We start from the raw sequence: 16294 nt of genomic DNA, 5'->3' as shown, positions 1-16294 counted from the left end.
CACGTGCCATATTTTCACATAATGATTTACTATGTAATGGCACGTGCTCTGTAACTGGGGGGCACAAACGGAAAAGATCCCAACAAAATTTTCAAGTACCGATTTTCATACTGGTCAGTAGAGCTTATTTGACTCCAGTTTGCTTTTGAAAATTGACATCGCCTGCAATTCTGATATGACAATTTTCGGTTACCTTTGTGGCGTTTTTGCATAAAATATGAATTAGCATTTGGAAATTTTCAATATTCCATTTTTAAGGACTGTTGGGAGGTGGATCATAGATATTGCTTGAAAGTATAGGTTTTTGTTTCGTTCTAATTTTTGACGATAACAATGTCCCTTTTGCATTGGTGTAAACTATTTCTATTTGCTTTATATGATCTCTAATTGCAGCTGAAACGTCACGTTGTTTTGTTATGAAATGTTCATATTTTTCATATTTTCGCTATTTTGAGTAAGAAGGAAAAATAGAGCAGAGGTGGGGATTTTAGCGGTAAGCCAAATTTTGGTCAGACAAATGACGTCATAGTTAGAATTTGTTGTTGAATTTGTTAGTTTACTTCTCCGTTTTAGATTTAAGACGCACATTGAGGGACAAAATATTTCAAAAATATTTAGTCATTTTGCATCAGTTTCGATTTTGGATGCAGTGCTTGAGTTTCTTTCAATATATTTAACCCATTTTTCCCCAATTTTGATCCCAGTTTTTAAGGTTCTAATGCAAAGGTCTTCTATCAATTTCATGTTCGTTAAACTCTTTGCTCTTTTTTCACAACACTTTCATTACAGATGTGTGGTAAGCTTGATTTTAACTTAATGAGGAGTTCAATAATTTTCTGGTCAAAATCAGTGCATTCTTTGGTCATGTGCATTGTTTTATTGCAAAAGGAACACATAAAATTTTCTTTGTTCATTTTTCATCGGCAGGTGTGGAACTTGCCGGCTCCATTGCTCATAATGATTTTCACTTTCCATAAAAGATAGTTTTTATAAATAGATTGCTCTGAAAAACTTACAAACGGTGGTTAAAGAGCACCCAAAGAGTGTAATGGATACAGGGTTGTTTAGGATCGATAAGGATAGAGCTAACTAATTTAACCAGCGCAACACTGCAGTATCGATAAGGATAGAGCTAACTAATTTAACTAGCGCAACACTGCAGTAAGTACTAAAATCGCTTTTTCTGTTACCTTTGTTATTTATAGGAAGCTTGAAACAATGTGCAAAGGGGAAACAGGAAAAAGAAAGGAGAAAGAGCTAACGAAAGGCTTGATGTTGATAGATAGACTTACTCATTTTCACTCAAAGGGACTTAATCCGTTAAAGAGTCGCCTTAAGAACCAATTTTATGATCGCTTTGCCTGTGCTTTTGATTTTCTCGCTGATTTTTGCCCTGCTTGTTTTTTTATCGCTGTTGTTTGAATGCGGCAAACAAGTTTTCTTCACGCCTGCACACAGCTAGGAAAATTTTTCGATCAAGTTACACGTTTGGATGCCCGTACCTTCCATTCAGTCGGCATCAGAACTGAATCAGAACATTTTCAGAATAATATTAACTTTCAGTACTGATTCAGAACGTTTTCAGAATAGTTTCTGATTTGATTCAGTACTGAATTACTCTGAAAGTTAGGTACGGGTGTACTTGTTTGAGTTCTTCCGAAATTTGTGGTTGCTTGCGTTTTTGTTTCGAAATGAGGTTTTGCGCTTGGACAACCATGATACCTGCCTTCTGAATTGCTGTTAAAACGCTGGGCGCTTGACTTCGTCTCGTATACACAGTAGCATGAATTTGATGTTTGAACGAATTTGATGTTTGAACGTAAGCAAGATCTACTAACTTTCTTGTTGAGCAGGGTCGGAAATTGTTGCTTACGTGACCGTTGATTGAGTTGCTAACAATGTCGTGCAACAACACAATGTCAGTCTTGTCTTTCAATGAGCCACCACTTTCCAGAAGATTTTGAAGACGTTTGAGGGGTTGGGTCTTTCCCATTATAGGCCCCCCCATGAAAATATCGCCCCCCCCCCATTATGGTATACTTACCATGATGGGGGGGATATAATGGGGAAGACCTCGAGGGGTTTGCTGTTGGAGTTGAAGCTCAGTCCTCCAATAGCAGTCAGATGAGGTGTACACGGTCCTTTTTATATATTTACAAGGGACTCTCCAACACTGGTGCCGTCGCCATATAAAATGAAACTATTTACTATGAAACTTGGATCAATGGAACTAACCTCCCCTGGTGCTAACACTAAGTTCGGTTTTATTATTAGTATCATACTTCTGCTAACAAATCGTACGAACGTCCTTTTAGAGTATACTGTCATATGATTTTAAATTCACACATGAACCAAAGTAGTCATGAATGTGAAAGTGTTGGGGAGGGGCATTTCTTAATTTATTTACCTTTTTTTGAATGTGAAAAATCCTCTTGTGTTTGTTTTCAGAAACTTAACTGAATTGGAGCCACAATCATCGAAAGAACTTTATCGTCATGAGTACCCGCTTAATCAATGGCCTTCCTGATGGGATGGAGACCAGATATTTTTGTCATGAATGTCGAGCGTTTATTGATCCAATCAGTCCAGATACATTAATTTGTCCCACATGTAACGGATCGTTTATTGAGGAAGTTAATGGCGAAAATGAGGGAGAGTTCGAAGCAGAAGATTCACAGTTAAACCAACACGCACTTGACTACCAGAATGATGTCTTCTCACTGATAAGCGCATTCCTGCCTGGTTTTGGTGCAACTGATATGGGCAGTAATTCGACGTTAGACACACCGCAAGAAACGTCTCCCAGCACAAATGGTCAGGCGACACAAATGGCCGATGAAATTGATCACGTAATGCCTGGACCGAGTTCAACGGGGGCACAATCAGGGTTTGTCAATTCGTTTAGCAAAAAAGGTTCTCGAACATTGTTTAAGTATTAACAACAAAATCGAGAGTTCCGTTCTTTCTAATGTCTAATTCGAGTTCTGGAGAAAAGAAAAAAGATATACAGAGTATTAATTCTGAAGCAAGCTGAATTTTATAAACAAAATTATTGTTAATTATTTTCCAGTGCTCAATTAACAAACAAAAGCTGCGTTTATTGAGGATGAACCAGAAACAATTATCCAAATTATTGGCTTGAAGTATTTCAAACCATAAACGCATAAAATTTATATGTTCCCTTTTTAGAATTTTCCCAATTCCTGAATTTTGGCTATCAGTTTCATATCGAATCCTCTCGGTCTTTCAAAGGATCTTATATAATTTTAAACAGCTTACTTCTAAAAATTTGAACTGGAACTTGCTGGAATCTTGCTGAGCTCATAGGTTTTTTGCTGATGCACAAATTGTCTCATAATTTTTGTGGATTTTGACTCACCCCAATTTTGTGAGAAAAAATTTTCCTCTTCAATTTATAGTTTTGTTTATTTATGCTGACATTTTGTATAGGATCTTAAAAGTTTGAGAAGTCGGGATGCTCAAGTTGCGTAAATCAAGTATCTAAGTACAAACAAGTTTCTGACCGAAATCGTATGCTTGCATTGATTGTAATATGTTTATTGCAGAAAAAAATCGTTTTGCTCCGGGCTTGGCTTTTTTTTTATCTCAATCGTTTTTTGTAAAAAGTGATCGTTGTCGTCAATGTTCAATTCATTTGTTCAAGTCAATGTTGATCTGATCTCACCTTGCCGTTGTTGCAGCTGTAGCACAGATCTGCAATCGCCGGTAGTTTTGGCGGGACACGGCGCTTATTGCCGTTTTTAACTGGTACCTTAGTTGCATTTGTATCATGATAAAAATAGTTATTAGTAGTAGTGTGACTGCTTATCCACAACTTGCTTGTAGTGCGGCGTCCTTTCTGCATCTACGCCATGGTGAATGACATACCGTCCCCGAGTTAGGGGGGACAGAAGGGGCATCGACAACATCGGGGGAAAAGGGGCAAGGAAGGCGGAGAATTATGTGCAGTGTGATTGTGTTGGACTGACGGTATTAAGTCCAGCCAGTTAGCTACCTCTATTGGTCTTTCACACAGGCCAATCACTTTCAGATCCGTGGTGTTCTTACTGCAGTTGAGAATGTGGTGCTACTTCACATTTGGGACTGCGGTTATCAACAATGTTACAGATCTACTCGTGAGAGTTTAGCAGGGGGCAGAATCCAGTTCTCAGTTGTGCTAATCGGATACTTGCATTTCATGGCAGCGTTTGTTTTTCTGCTATCTTCTGGGGGAGATGTGGCTTTTTGCATGCTGTCTTTGTTCAACTGAGTATGGACCGTGTGTCGCTGGATGCTATTGAGCGCATTTTTGTATTCTTTGCAATGTAATTGCTCTTTTTTTGTTGGTGTGTAGTTTCACACGGTCCCTATAAGTATCATTTAGTGTCGGTCTCATGGAACGAAAACTGGTTGAAGAGATTGTTTTGTGATCAGCACGGCGGCTCTGATAACTGCCGATCTGAAGTTGCTATGCTAACATTTCTGTGTGAGCTTTAACAGGCAGCTCATTTGACCTTGCTCAAAGCACCACTTGCCGCTCTCTGTAGCTCTTTGGTTGCGTTTTGTCTGCAGCTCATTTTATTGTTAGGGTTGGTTTTCTTCTAAAACGTAGTTCACTTTTTGCTCCCTCTGTACTTCTTGGTCTTGTGTTGAACCACATGGTGTGCGTTGGCAGGACTGTTACCGACGTTAAAATCTGTCTGCATTGATAGCACTCTATTACTTCGATCTTTCTTTCGTTTCTGTGACATTTCCATTCGTTCTTTATGTCATCCGTTATCTTTACTCCCATCTTCAATGTGATCAATTCGTTCTCTTATTGCTGTCTCCGATCCCTATTTCTGCTTTCCTGCAATTTTGAGCTTGTCCCTTGGGATTCTCTTGCTAATTTACTCCAGTATCTGAAGATTTTTTGGTATTTCTTTTTCGATTCGTTTGTTTCCTCTAAAGAAGCTAACCATTGGTTATTATTTTTATTGTTCTTCAAACAAAATTTGAAATTTTGAAGCAGTATTTGAGTCCTTGTGGTCTTTTTTAAGAGAATTTTTGTCGTACGATTTTGACTTCTTCTCAAAACTTGTACTTACATACTATGAAAGCCAACCTTTCCCACCACCAGGCGTACGAGATAATTAGTGCGACGTTTAATGATTGTTTTGTTGTGGATTTGTATTTTTTCCCTAACGCTTCCAAGCTTATTTTCTTCTTAAGTGGTGACTTTTCATTTCCTTCCAAATATTTAATTAATTAGTTCTTTCCATCTCTCTCAAGGATGAGGTTGTGACTTTGAGTCTTCTACATGCCGACAGCCGTCCAATTTTGTCTATTTTTTATGCAACTCGTAAATAGTAGTCATACAGATTTGTGCTTTCTACTTCCTGCTCGACTCTTCCCTTCTTTATTTTTTGTTAATATAGTGTTTGAGGCTGCTGTTGACCTTATTTCGAGCGACCTTTGGCTATGAATTTTTATTTTTGTATTTTCTGTCTAACTAAGCCAGACAGGCAACGAATCTCCTGCTACTTCTATATTTGTTCGTTTCATTTGATTAACTAATTGCTATCAAAAGAAATTTGTAGCAATTTTATTGGTCCTGAGGTCTTGTTTAATGAAATTTTTCACGCGAACAATTTTTCGTCTGACCCTTTCAACTTTTTGTCCTCAAAAGCGGGAAAAACAGGTAAAGAAGGAGGACATGAAGTGGTTCAGTAGCTTTCCTAGAACATTGCGCTTTAATAGTCTCTATGTATGCGATTCACCAAAACTGTTTTGAGAAGACGATTTGATAGCGTGAAGGGTGGTTCTTAATCTTAAAAATTTAACCCCCACCCCGGTCAACCCCCCAATACTCCCCCGATCACCCTCCATCCGGCGATTTAGCGATTTATTTGCCCCCCCCCCCTCAACCCTTCTCCCAACCCATCGCCGCTCTCTGTAGCTCTTTGGTTGCGTTTTGTCTGCAGCTCATTTTATTGTTAGGGTTGGTTTTCTTCTAAAACGTAGTTCACTTTTTGCTCCCTCTGTACTTCTTGGTCTTGTGTTGAACCACACGGTGTGCGTTGGCAGGACTGTTACCGACGTTAAAATCTGTCTGCATTGATAGCACTCTATTACTTCGATCTTTCTTTCGTTTCTGTGACATTTCCATTCGTTCTTTATGTCATCCGTTATCTTTACTCCCATCTTCAATGTGATCAATTCGTTCTCTTATTGCTGTCTCCGATCCCTATTTCTGCTTTCCTGCAATTTTGAGCTTGTCCCTTGGGATTCTCTTGCTAATTTACTCCAGTATCTGAAGATTTTTTGGTATTTCTTTTTCGATTCGTTTGTTTCCTCTAAAGAAGCTAACCATTGGTTATTATTTTTATTGTTCTTCAAACAAAATTTGAAATTTTGAAGCAGTATTTGAGTCCTTGTGGTCTTTTTTAAGAGAATTTTTGTCGTACGATTTTGACTTCTTCTCAAAACTTGTACTTACATACTATGAAAGCCAACCTTTCCCACCACCAGGCGTACGAGATAATTAGTGCGACGTTTAATGATTGTTTTGTTGTGGATTTGTATTTTTTCCCTAACGCTTCCAAGCTTATTTTCTTCTTAAGTGGTGACTTTTCATTTCCTTCCAAATATTTAATTAATTAGTTCTTTCCATCTCTCTCAAGGATGAGGTTGTGACTTTGAGTCTTCTACATGCCGACAGCCGTCCAATTTTGTCTATTTTTTATGCAACTCGTAAATAGTAGTCATACAGATTTGTGCTTTCTACTTCCTGCTCGACTCTTCCCTTCTTTATTTTTTGTTAATATAGTGTTTGAGGCTGCTGTTGACCTTATTTCGAGCGACCTTTGGCTATGAATTTTTATTTTTGTATTTTCTGTCTAACTAAGCCAGACAGGCAACGAATCTCCTGCTACTTCTATATTTGTTCGTTTCATTTGATTAACTAATTGCTATCAAAAGAAATTTGTAGCAATTTTATTGGTCCTGAGGTCTTGTTTGATGAAATTTTTCACGCGAACAATTTTTCGTCTGACCCTTTCAACTTTTTGTCCTCAAAAGCGGGAAAAACAGGTAAAGAAGGAGGACATGAAGTGGTTCAGTAGCTTTCCTAGAACATTACGCTTTAATAGTCTCTATGTATGCGGTTCACCAAAACTGTTTTGAGAAGACGATTTGATAGCGTGAAGGGTGGTTCTTAATCTTAAAAGTTTAACCCCCACCCCGGTCAACCCCCCAATACTCCCCCGATCACCCTCCATCCGGCGATTTAGCGATTTATTTGCCCCCCCCCCCTCGACCCTTCTCCCAACCCATCGCTTGTTATAAATTTGTTCCCGGTGGAAAGTTTTCTGTTCTTATTTTTAATCCTACTCGGCTGAAATCTAATTTTGTGGTTGATTTTCAGCGCTCAACGGATAGTACTAAATACGTGGACTCATTTCTTTTTTTATTGCATATGGTGATGCTGGAATTCGACTGGTTGAAAAATGTTTTGTAAAATTATGTATAGCATAACTGATATATTAAGGTACTGCTTTTCACCTGCTCTCTGCAGCTCAGTTGGTTCCATAAAATTGAATAAAAATCTCAGCAAAACACAAAGTTTTTAGCAAACTCACGATCAGAAAAAATCTTTATTAGAAAGATAATTTGTCCGACAGCTCAGTCTTCTAATAGCTGAGCGCATAACCACAGCAGCAATCCATAAAGGATAATAGAAAAACAAGGAGGCTCGCTAATGTGCGTTCGCACATTATGTTTCGACCCGAGCTCATGTACATTTTTGCCTTAATTGTCAACCAAATGAAGAGATAACAAAAATAGATGTTTGAGTTGAAAAAAAATCGTTACAAAACCTAACTAAGTGAATTACATAATGCCAGACCTCAATACAGCGCTCACGAGATCTGTAATTACAAAAACTAAGATAAAAAACAAACAGCAAGATAAGCAAAAAAGAATTTTACGGCAAAAACTAAATACCTAAATTTAAAAGCACGTAGTAACAACGTCAAAATTTAATCGGATAAAACCTCAAATATAATTATTCCCAACTATACAGGAGATGGAAATTTTCCTTAATGAGACTAGGTAACAAATCGACAAAAGAAGAAATAATGAGTCGAAATTCAAAAATCAATCAACATTTTGTAAACCAAATAATTTTTAAAGTCGTTAAAAACATTAGTTTTTAACAAAATAATTCTTAATAAATTTAATAAAAAATTTATTATGAAGCTAATACGGCCTGTCTTCGGTTAGACTAAGCCATAGGAAGAGACTAAAAATGCGGAAAAACTCAAAAAATTTTAAACAATTTGCGAAAGCACAAATTATTGAAGCCAATAAAATCATTAGCTATTATCCGAATACTATATATTTTTCCTTCAATTTATACTAATTTATACTAATTATGGTTGCAGTATGAATTAAGGGGATCCTGTCATTACAGAGACAGAAGCACAGTTCACCAAAAAAAATTAAATTCGGTTAATGTTCAAAAATTTTTTGAAAAATTATTTTCAAAGTCTTAACAGCCATTAAATTTAATAGCTTTCAACGGAATTTAGTAAATACGCTCGGTTATTCCTCATTGGGAGGATAAGGATGTTTTTCGTGCATAAGTAATCAATAAGGCATCACAATAAGACTATTGACTACGAAAACATCATCAAATACAGGCAAAAACCAAAAATTCAGTAGAAAAGTGCGAGAAACTGTCGAAGCCATTTAAAACTTAACCTTTTATCTGAAAAATTTATCTTCAATCCATTGAATGTCTAAGCCAGTTGGAGCTATCAATATAAGGATAATGTGTTAAGATTTCAACGGGAATCAAAAATACCAAAAAAATTTTAAAATTTTTTAAAAAATCTTTTGGCTTCGAAGTCATAAAACCAATAACTAGAAGATAAAACCGATAAACTGATTCGTTTTGGTTGCAGTAGGAATAAAGGGGATCCTGTCATTACTGTGACTGACTCAAAGTTCACGCAAATAGGTTTATGATTGATCAATGTTAAAAAAAATTTCGAGAATTTATTTTCAAAGACTTAACAGCCATCAGCTGTCCACTCAAAGCACTAGATAGGTTCCTTTAATGCTCATTACGGAGCTTAATGCAGTTTTGGTCAACGAGTCAGTGAATGCCATAAGACTCCGAAAATTTAGTAAAACCTCAAAAAGAAAATCAAAATTTCATTTTAAATTACGATAACTGAGTGATTCCTTGAAAACGAATGTTTTGTTCATTGGGCTTCATTTGACCGTAATTAGGGTTCGTCATTACCGGAAGCTTGATATGAAAAGTGACTAGTTTCTAGGTGACCTAAGAAAACAAAGAAATGAAAAGTTTTATTTAAAAAAAAGCTTTCAGATAGAATTCAATTTTTTTATTGTAAACTTTCTTATGAGACCAGAACTAGTCTTTTTTATTGCCTTTTGTCTATTAGGAACACAAAATTGATTCATTTTGTGGTTTGAAATGTAATTTTGAATTTATATTTAAATTAAAAAAATTGATTATTTGAAGAAAAAAATTACACTAAAAGTGAACAAAATCATGCCAAATATGCGTATGCGGTGTTCACACAAAACTGCAATCCTCGATAGCTCCTCAAGAAATGCGAAATTGAAAATAATCCCTTTAATTTCGATTTCTACACTGGGCGAGCTTTTTAATGATACCACTTAATTTCTCTACGATGAGTATATCGATCGACCAAAATTGTCTGAACAAAAAAAAACCCATTTGAGTATATAGTTTCTCCCCCCACAAGTGGAGTCGGAACAACTAGTAGAGTTAATGGTGAGCCTTTAAGCCAATCAAGTGTTGTGTTTTGATAATACATTGAGTTACGTCTTTTTATAAAGGCAATAGGTCACATTTATATTTCTGTTCTATTACTCTAGGAAAGTTTGATAGGAAAATCGAGGCGGAGATCGCAAATTTGGAATTTTAAATTGACGAATTTTAGTGTTCTGGATAAAACATTATCTAGTACTTTTTAGTAATCATTGGTCTGTTTTACCTGATGTTTTTAGTTTCGCCACTAACTGCATATCTTCCAAAAAAATTTTTAAATTTTCTAATTGTCGACATTCATGTCAGTAGAGCTGACGATGGAGCAATTGAATGATAGGAGTCGGGTCAATCAGATGGTCTGTTTTTATAATTAATATGAGCAGAGAACTCCTTTACTGAGAGTTAAAATCTTATGATGTAAAATTATGCGCCATTATCTGGATGAATCAGCGTTTGACAGTTGAATATTGTCAATGCAAACTTTTGTTTACCTGGTTTAGAGGAAACGGGACATCGACCACAACTCAACAGGGGAGTAGTTCTAGCAGACCACACCGTCGTCCTCGACGTCACCCAAGAATGCCGGCTACTCCACACAGCATCGTGTTTGACTCAAACGAGGACATGACTATGCTGAGCACTCCCACTGCTCTGCCTCAGGGAATGCCCCTTTCAAACGACGCACTGCACAGACTCATAGACGGGCTCATGTTGCATCCTCCCTTTAACGTTGTCACTGTCAATGGCAATCCGCAAGACTATGCCTGGGGTCCAGGTGGCTTGGATGCGATATTAACACAAATGATGGACCAGCTTGAAGGAGGAGGTCCCCCTCCCTGCAGTCAAACCACAATTGACTCCATAGGGTCTGTGGTTATCAACTCTGATCATGTAAAAGCAGAAAGTGACTGCAGCGTCTGTCAAGATAAGTTCTCTCTTAATGAAACTGTCAAGTGCCTTCCATGTGGCCATTTGTTTCACAAAGAGTGCATTGAGCCCTGGTTAAAACTTCACAATGCCTGTCCAGTTTGTCGGAAACCACTGGATGACGCAAACAGTGCCCCTCAGTCAGGTCCCGGTGCTTCGGCTTCCCCAAGGGTTCCAAATTACGAGGATTTAGACGACCCCGACCCGTCAATTTTTCGAAACTCAAATGCGTATGGATAGAAGACTGTCATGTATATTAGCTGTAGCCCAGTGTAATTATCCTTACCCCCCATGATATGAGTGCGCTAAATTTTGCAAATGTAAAAATGATTTCAAATAAGTTTTGATTTAATTTAACTTTAACTAGCTTCAATTTTGGTCCAATTTCGCGGAAATGAGTCCCAGCGGTTATTGAGATGGACATGGACTTGGTCATACTAGAAATCATGGCGGAATGTTAAGAACTTCCTTTGAACACTCAAATATAACTCGTAACTCTTTTTGAACCTCGCTACAAATATTTTTTCCTTTTGGGAAAGTGAAATTGTCTTACTCACTGGGGAGCTTATTTTATTAAAAAGTATTTGCTTTAAGATAAGAAATGAGTTCAAACAAGGACTCAGGGACTGCTACTGGCATCAAGTATGTCAATATCAAGCTAGATGTCATCTTCAGCATTCTCGACTTCTACGAAAGGCGAAATGCAAACGACCAGAGGGTCATGGGTACGCTTCTCGGAACCCACGATGCTGGAGGCGTAATCGAAGTTAACGCTTGTTTCATGGTCCCTCATAAAGAGACAGATGATGAAGTTGCTGTTGATAAACTTGCAGCTCACAGAATGTTCGAACTGCATAAGAAGGCCAACACCTCTGGAACCATTGTCGGGTGGTTCGCTACTGGCAATGCAATCAATGAGCACTCGTTATTGATCCACGAATTCTATACTGGAGCATGTGTTAAAGCTCCTGTTCATGTCTTAGTCGAGACGATATCTAAAATCAACAGGCGGATTGATGTTAAAGCGTTTATTAGCTCACCAATGGGCGTTCCAAAACAGACCCTAGGTCATATCTTCAATCCAGTCCCTCTTAATGTAGTGCAACATTCAGCCGATACTTCAGCTATTGAGATATTCAAGCAGGGCATAGTTCAGAAAGAAAGAGTTGTGCCTGCATTGAGTGACATAGACTTGATAAAGAACAGTTGTGAGTCGATTCTGAGCAGATTGGATCAGCTTATAATGTATGTTGAGGCAGTGATGGCTGGTAACAAAAGTGGAGACAGTCATGTTGGTAGAATGCTGACAGAGTTGATCATGAATTTGCCTCAAATCAAGCCAGAGCAATTCAAAGAGACGATTAACAGAGATCTCAAGGATAATCTTATGGTGTTGTATTTATCGAAGTTGATTGAAAACCAGATCTCTGTTCAAGATAAACTGCTGACAATGGCGCTCAACGCTTAGTGTAATAGTGGACAAATTGATCTGTGCTTGATATTGTTATAGGATGTTGCTTTCTGTAGAGAAGTATGAAAGTGCAAGTTCACATGCTCTCCAATTCAATGTTGTTAAATTGTACGAATCAGTTGGCTTAGTAACTCAGGTTTATTTTTTCATGTAAGGGGGAGTTGCGCAATTAGTCGTACTGCGCTCTTTCACGAACATGACGAAGCATAGGGATATTATTTGTCTCATCAATGTTCTTACTAAGCAAAGGTGGGTATTGGGTTTCTATCGGCATTTTGCACGGTTTTAATTGCTCTTGAACGACGTTTGAAGCATTTATTGTAAACGTGCGTGTTTTTATACAGAATTTTTGCGTGACCGTTTTTGCGCTTTTGTTCTAGAACATTCTGTGACTTGAGTGAGTTTTTCACGCTTGAGTTCATTTTAGAGTGGCCTTTAAGTTGCTCGATTTCTGAAATAAAGATTGTTGCTACTATAAAACTGATTGTGAGTGTAAAAGCCATTGTAGCTTAGTGGCTAAGATGTTGGAATGGCATCATGGAGGTCCCAGTTTCAAACCCCTGTGGGATGGAGTTAGTTTGCACCCACAACACATTTCTAAGGTACATGCTCCTCTAAATGAAGTTGATTGTCGTTCCAGAGCAATTCATCCGACGTTAGTCGTTTTATGGTTTTAATTGCTCTCGAAGGCAGTTTTAAAGCAATTATTTTACATGTGTTTTTTTATTAATAGCCGCGAAGCGATAGCGGCTATTATTGGGGACATGGTGGTTTTCTTTAATTCGTCTCCATCGATGATTCTTGCGACCGTTGACTTTTTCAATGTCAGTGACTGCTACTGCTTTGCAGTTAAATTTTGTTTGCTTAACGTCATTTGTTCTGCTTTTAGGTCATTTGCGTGACTTACCTCACTAAAAAAATGATTTCTCAACTCACTTAATGAACTTTAAATTTTATGAACATTTACTAGTTAAAGATCAAAAGTGTGCATCTAAGAGGTGTCAAACGTACATGCCCAAATTCTCGGGTATTAGAGTCTTGAGTTTTGGTTTCGAATATTAATTTTGAAAAAGCTCTTAGGGCTTTTTATAGAGCGTATGTATCTCATAAAAATGACAGTCGGAATCTAATCAAAAAGTCTAGTGGTCTATTAAAGTACTGGTGGTCAATCTCTATCTCCTTTCTTTAGTAATTCATTTCATGGAAGGCCTCAAGCGTCTATTGCGACTATTTTCGGGCAATCTTAGTTTTCACTTGACTGTTTTTGCGCTCTTGTTCTAGAACATTCTGTTATTTCTCAAGTTACTTTTTCACGCCTCGCTTTTTAATTTTGAGTGATTTTAATTGCATTGCTCTTACTCCGAATTGAAGTTTGTTGCTATCCTGGAGTTCGCGGTTTTGAAGCAGTGTCCTCACGTCGAATTTAGTGCTTTTTTGCGTTTTTCACACCAATGCTCGCTATTTTTAAGATTTCCGCACCAAGTTTTTTCTTGCATCTGGGAAACGTGAGTCTAGAGTTTAAATCTGATTCTTTGAAAATTGATGTGGAAATGATCATCCGCCGCCCTCATTTTTTGAGCAACCAAATTGGTTCGGACTGAATGCTGCGGAGCCCCTTCTTTTTAATGCAAAATTTGTGTTTGACCGCTGTGACTTTTGCCATGCTTGAGTTCTTAATTTTTGGGTCATATAAGTTGCTCCTCCACAATTTTGAGCAGTTTAGCTCTAGTGCCGTCAGTATACTACTAAACTTCAATTGAACTGCGCGCCGAAATTGGTGCTTTTTATTTTGAATCTCACTATTGGACAATATAATTACTAACAACAACAATTGAAAAGCCTTCATAAGCCTATATTATGCTCTGCTTCCATTCCCTCCCCAGGTCCAGTAGAAACAATGGAGAGCAATCTGCCCGACATGCGTTGGTTATGTTTTATCAATGTCATTAAGTGTTTTTTTCGAAACATGTAAATTACTCAGAATATAACCCTAAGGTTAGATATCTACATGCTTTCAAATGTTAAATAAATTAATCGGCATTGTTATTAATATAATCTTCAAATTGTGGCTGTTTGTTCTCGTAGGAAAAAATAGGATTTGAAGGCTCCTATTTGTCAATTAACGGGCACCTTGTGTTGATCGAGCAAATACTCGGTTAAAACATTTAGCATTTTTAAAGCAAGTTTTACTATTAAAAGTTCTTATTGAGGAGGGCAATTTGTTCCATATTTGAACGCTTTTCAAGTTTAAAGATTTGTAACTCCATTTCGGTTTCTTTTTCATAATAATTTGATTTGTTCTCTTGTTCTGTCTAGCGTTATGGCGACTAGTAAACATTTTAAAATTTTCGGATGTTTCCCAGTGTCTTATATATGTTTGTAGTTTCCTTAGTCTAACTTCTGAGAAACAATTCGGCTGGCAGGATACGATCCTTAATGAGAAGATCAATAGAGTGGTCAAATTTTTGTTGAAAATAACAAAACTTTTATTCCCCAGTTTATTTGCCTGTTATGCGGTTTATGTTTTTCACTGTACGAGTTTTAAAGAATACTCCACTGAAAGAAAAATGACAGAGTACAAATTACTTGAAAACATCAATTCTTACTTTTAAAAGAATTTGATTTTTTAATGAGAGAGTACAACTGACTTGAAAACATCAATTCTTACTTTCAAAGGAATTTGATTTCTTACGAGATAGAAAGAACGATTTCAATTAGCCATTCTGCTTAAAACTGATTTCTGGTGATTTTCAAAGGTTAGGTTTGAATCAATTTGTACTCCCAGACAACGACAAGCATGAGCTGGTTTGATAACTTGGCCTTTAAAGGAAAACTCTGGATCCGAATTATTATGGTTTGTAAAGAATAACATGTTTTATCGGCATTTAAAGTGAGTTGATTCTCTGTTGGATCGTTGTCTGTTTGTTCTAATAATTTTTCATTTTTCTGTGGAATGTTTTCATTACGTTCAAATTTGCGTATAATACTAGTGTCATCCGCAAACTGAATAAAATCATTTTCACCTTCAAGTTTTTCAGAAAAATCGATGTCATATAACAGAAAAATAAGAGGTTTTAACACAGTTCCTTGTGGAACACCATGATTAATAGTTTTTTATCTGATAAGTCAATACCCTACCCAGTTTTACGCATTTCGTTCGATTTGCGAGAAAAGATTTGAAAAGTAAAATTGTTGATTGAGAGAGGTTGAAATTTCAGCTTTCTTGAGAAAGATCTCATGGAAAGATTTCAATAAAGTAAATTTTTCAATAAAATAAAGCACAGCATCAGTAGACGACTTTCCGGATTGAAAACTGTATTGTTTTCTGTTCAAAAGCGCAATTTTTCAAGATTTTCTACTAACTGATTAAGTAAAAGTCTCTTAAAAACTTTTGCGAAAGTTGGTGTTACGAAATTGGACGATAATTAGTTGAAACAGAAACATCTCCTTTTTTGAAAATTGGTGATGTGTGCATCCTTAAGAATTGTTGGAAAAACTTTCTCTTGAATACAATCGTTAAATATAATCTGAAGATGTGTCCTAATAGCTTATTTTCCGGATTTCAATGCCCAAGCATTGATGTCCCGGCCCTGGTGCTTTGTTGTTGTCTAGATTGTCAATAACTTTATAGATTTGCCTCAAAGTAAAAGGTCTAAAGTTAAACTCATGAAGTGTCCGCTCTATTTTTTCGACGTTCGGTGGAACAATCTGCCCTCTGTAGATGCCCATTTCGCTGAAAACTCTGTTAAAAGCGTTACATATTGATTTTTTGTCTTTCGTTTTTTTTTACCATTTCAATCAATTTCAGTGATTTTTGGACTGTTGTTTTTTTCCAATATTTTTCTTAATGAATTTCCCTTTCTCTTTCGAGGTTTCAATTTTCTTAAAAAATCCTCTGAAAATTGATTTTGTGCTTCTTTTAACTTTCGATTTACAAGGTTGCGATACTTTTTAAAATGAAGAAAGGTTAGTAAGATGAACATAAAGGTTAAATATACATGATTCGTGAAGTCTGTGCTTAGCACAAAAAACTCAGCCTGAAGATATTCTCAACGGAATCGGATTGCATGAGCGTACTATTTTGCTTGAAA

At 36.9% G+C, this 16294-nt stretch overlaps 3 protein-coding genes across 3 annotated transcripts in view; 2 read left to right on the top strand and 1 right to left on the bottom strand.

Annotated features, from left to right (window-relative positions):
- LOC142341500 (large ribosomal subunit protein uL18-like) overlaps positions 1 to 16294 on the bottom strand; it is a 302218-nt gene that overhangs the window by 92255 nt on the left and 193669 nt on the right. The gene's annotated exons all lie outside the window — the stretch shown is intronic.
- Positions 2439 to 11105, top strand: LOC142341498 (E3 ubiquitin-protein ligase RNF126-B-like). The gene is made up of 2 exons (XM_075392471.1): positions 2439 to 2887; positions 10306 to 11105. Exons 1-2 carry the CDS (start codon positions 2496 to 2498, stop codon positions 10970 to 10972), a joined length of 1059 nt encoding a protein of 352 aa, XP_075248586.1. The 5' UTR covers positions 2439 to 2495; the 3' UTR covers positions 10973 to 11105.
- On the top strand, positions 11330 to 12314 carry LOC142340807 (eukaryotic translation initiation factor 3 subunit F-like). Its single transcript, XM_075391531.1, has one exon. The coding sequence runs from the start codon at positions 11334 to 11336 to the stop codon at positions 12198 to 12200; it is 867 nt and encodes a 288-aa protein (XP_075247646.1). The 5' UTR covers positions 11330 to 11333; the 3' UTR covers positions 12201 to 12314.

The sequence above is a fragment of the Convolutriloba macropyga genome, chromosome 6 (genome assembly GCF_964194025.1).
Source record: "Convolutriloba macropyga chromosome 6, txConMacr16.3, whole genome shotgun sequence".
In the NCBI taxonomy this organism is placed as follows: Eukaryota; Metazoa; Xenacoelomorpha; order Acoela; family Convolutidae; genus Convolutriloba; species Convolutriloba macropyga.
Note: the sequence above shows the minus strand (reverse complement) of the source record. Positions and strands in the feature narration are given on the sequence as shown.

What these genes read in the sequence shown, in the direction of transcription:
- LOC142341498 (XM_075392471.1), top strand. Translation starts at nt 2,496, where the DNA reads ATGAGTACCCGCTTAATCAATGGCCTTCCTGATGGGATGGAGACCAGA. An exon ending in TCAACGGGGGCACAATCAGG is followed by an intron (nt 2,888 to 10,305) that starts GTTTGTCAATTC and finishes TACCTGGTTTAG; the next exon opens with AGGAAACGGGACATCGACCA.
- LOC142340807 (XM_075391531.1), top strand. Translation starts at nt 11,334, where the DNA reads ATGAGTTCAAACAAGGACTCAGGGACTGCTACTGGCATCAAGTATGTC.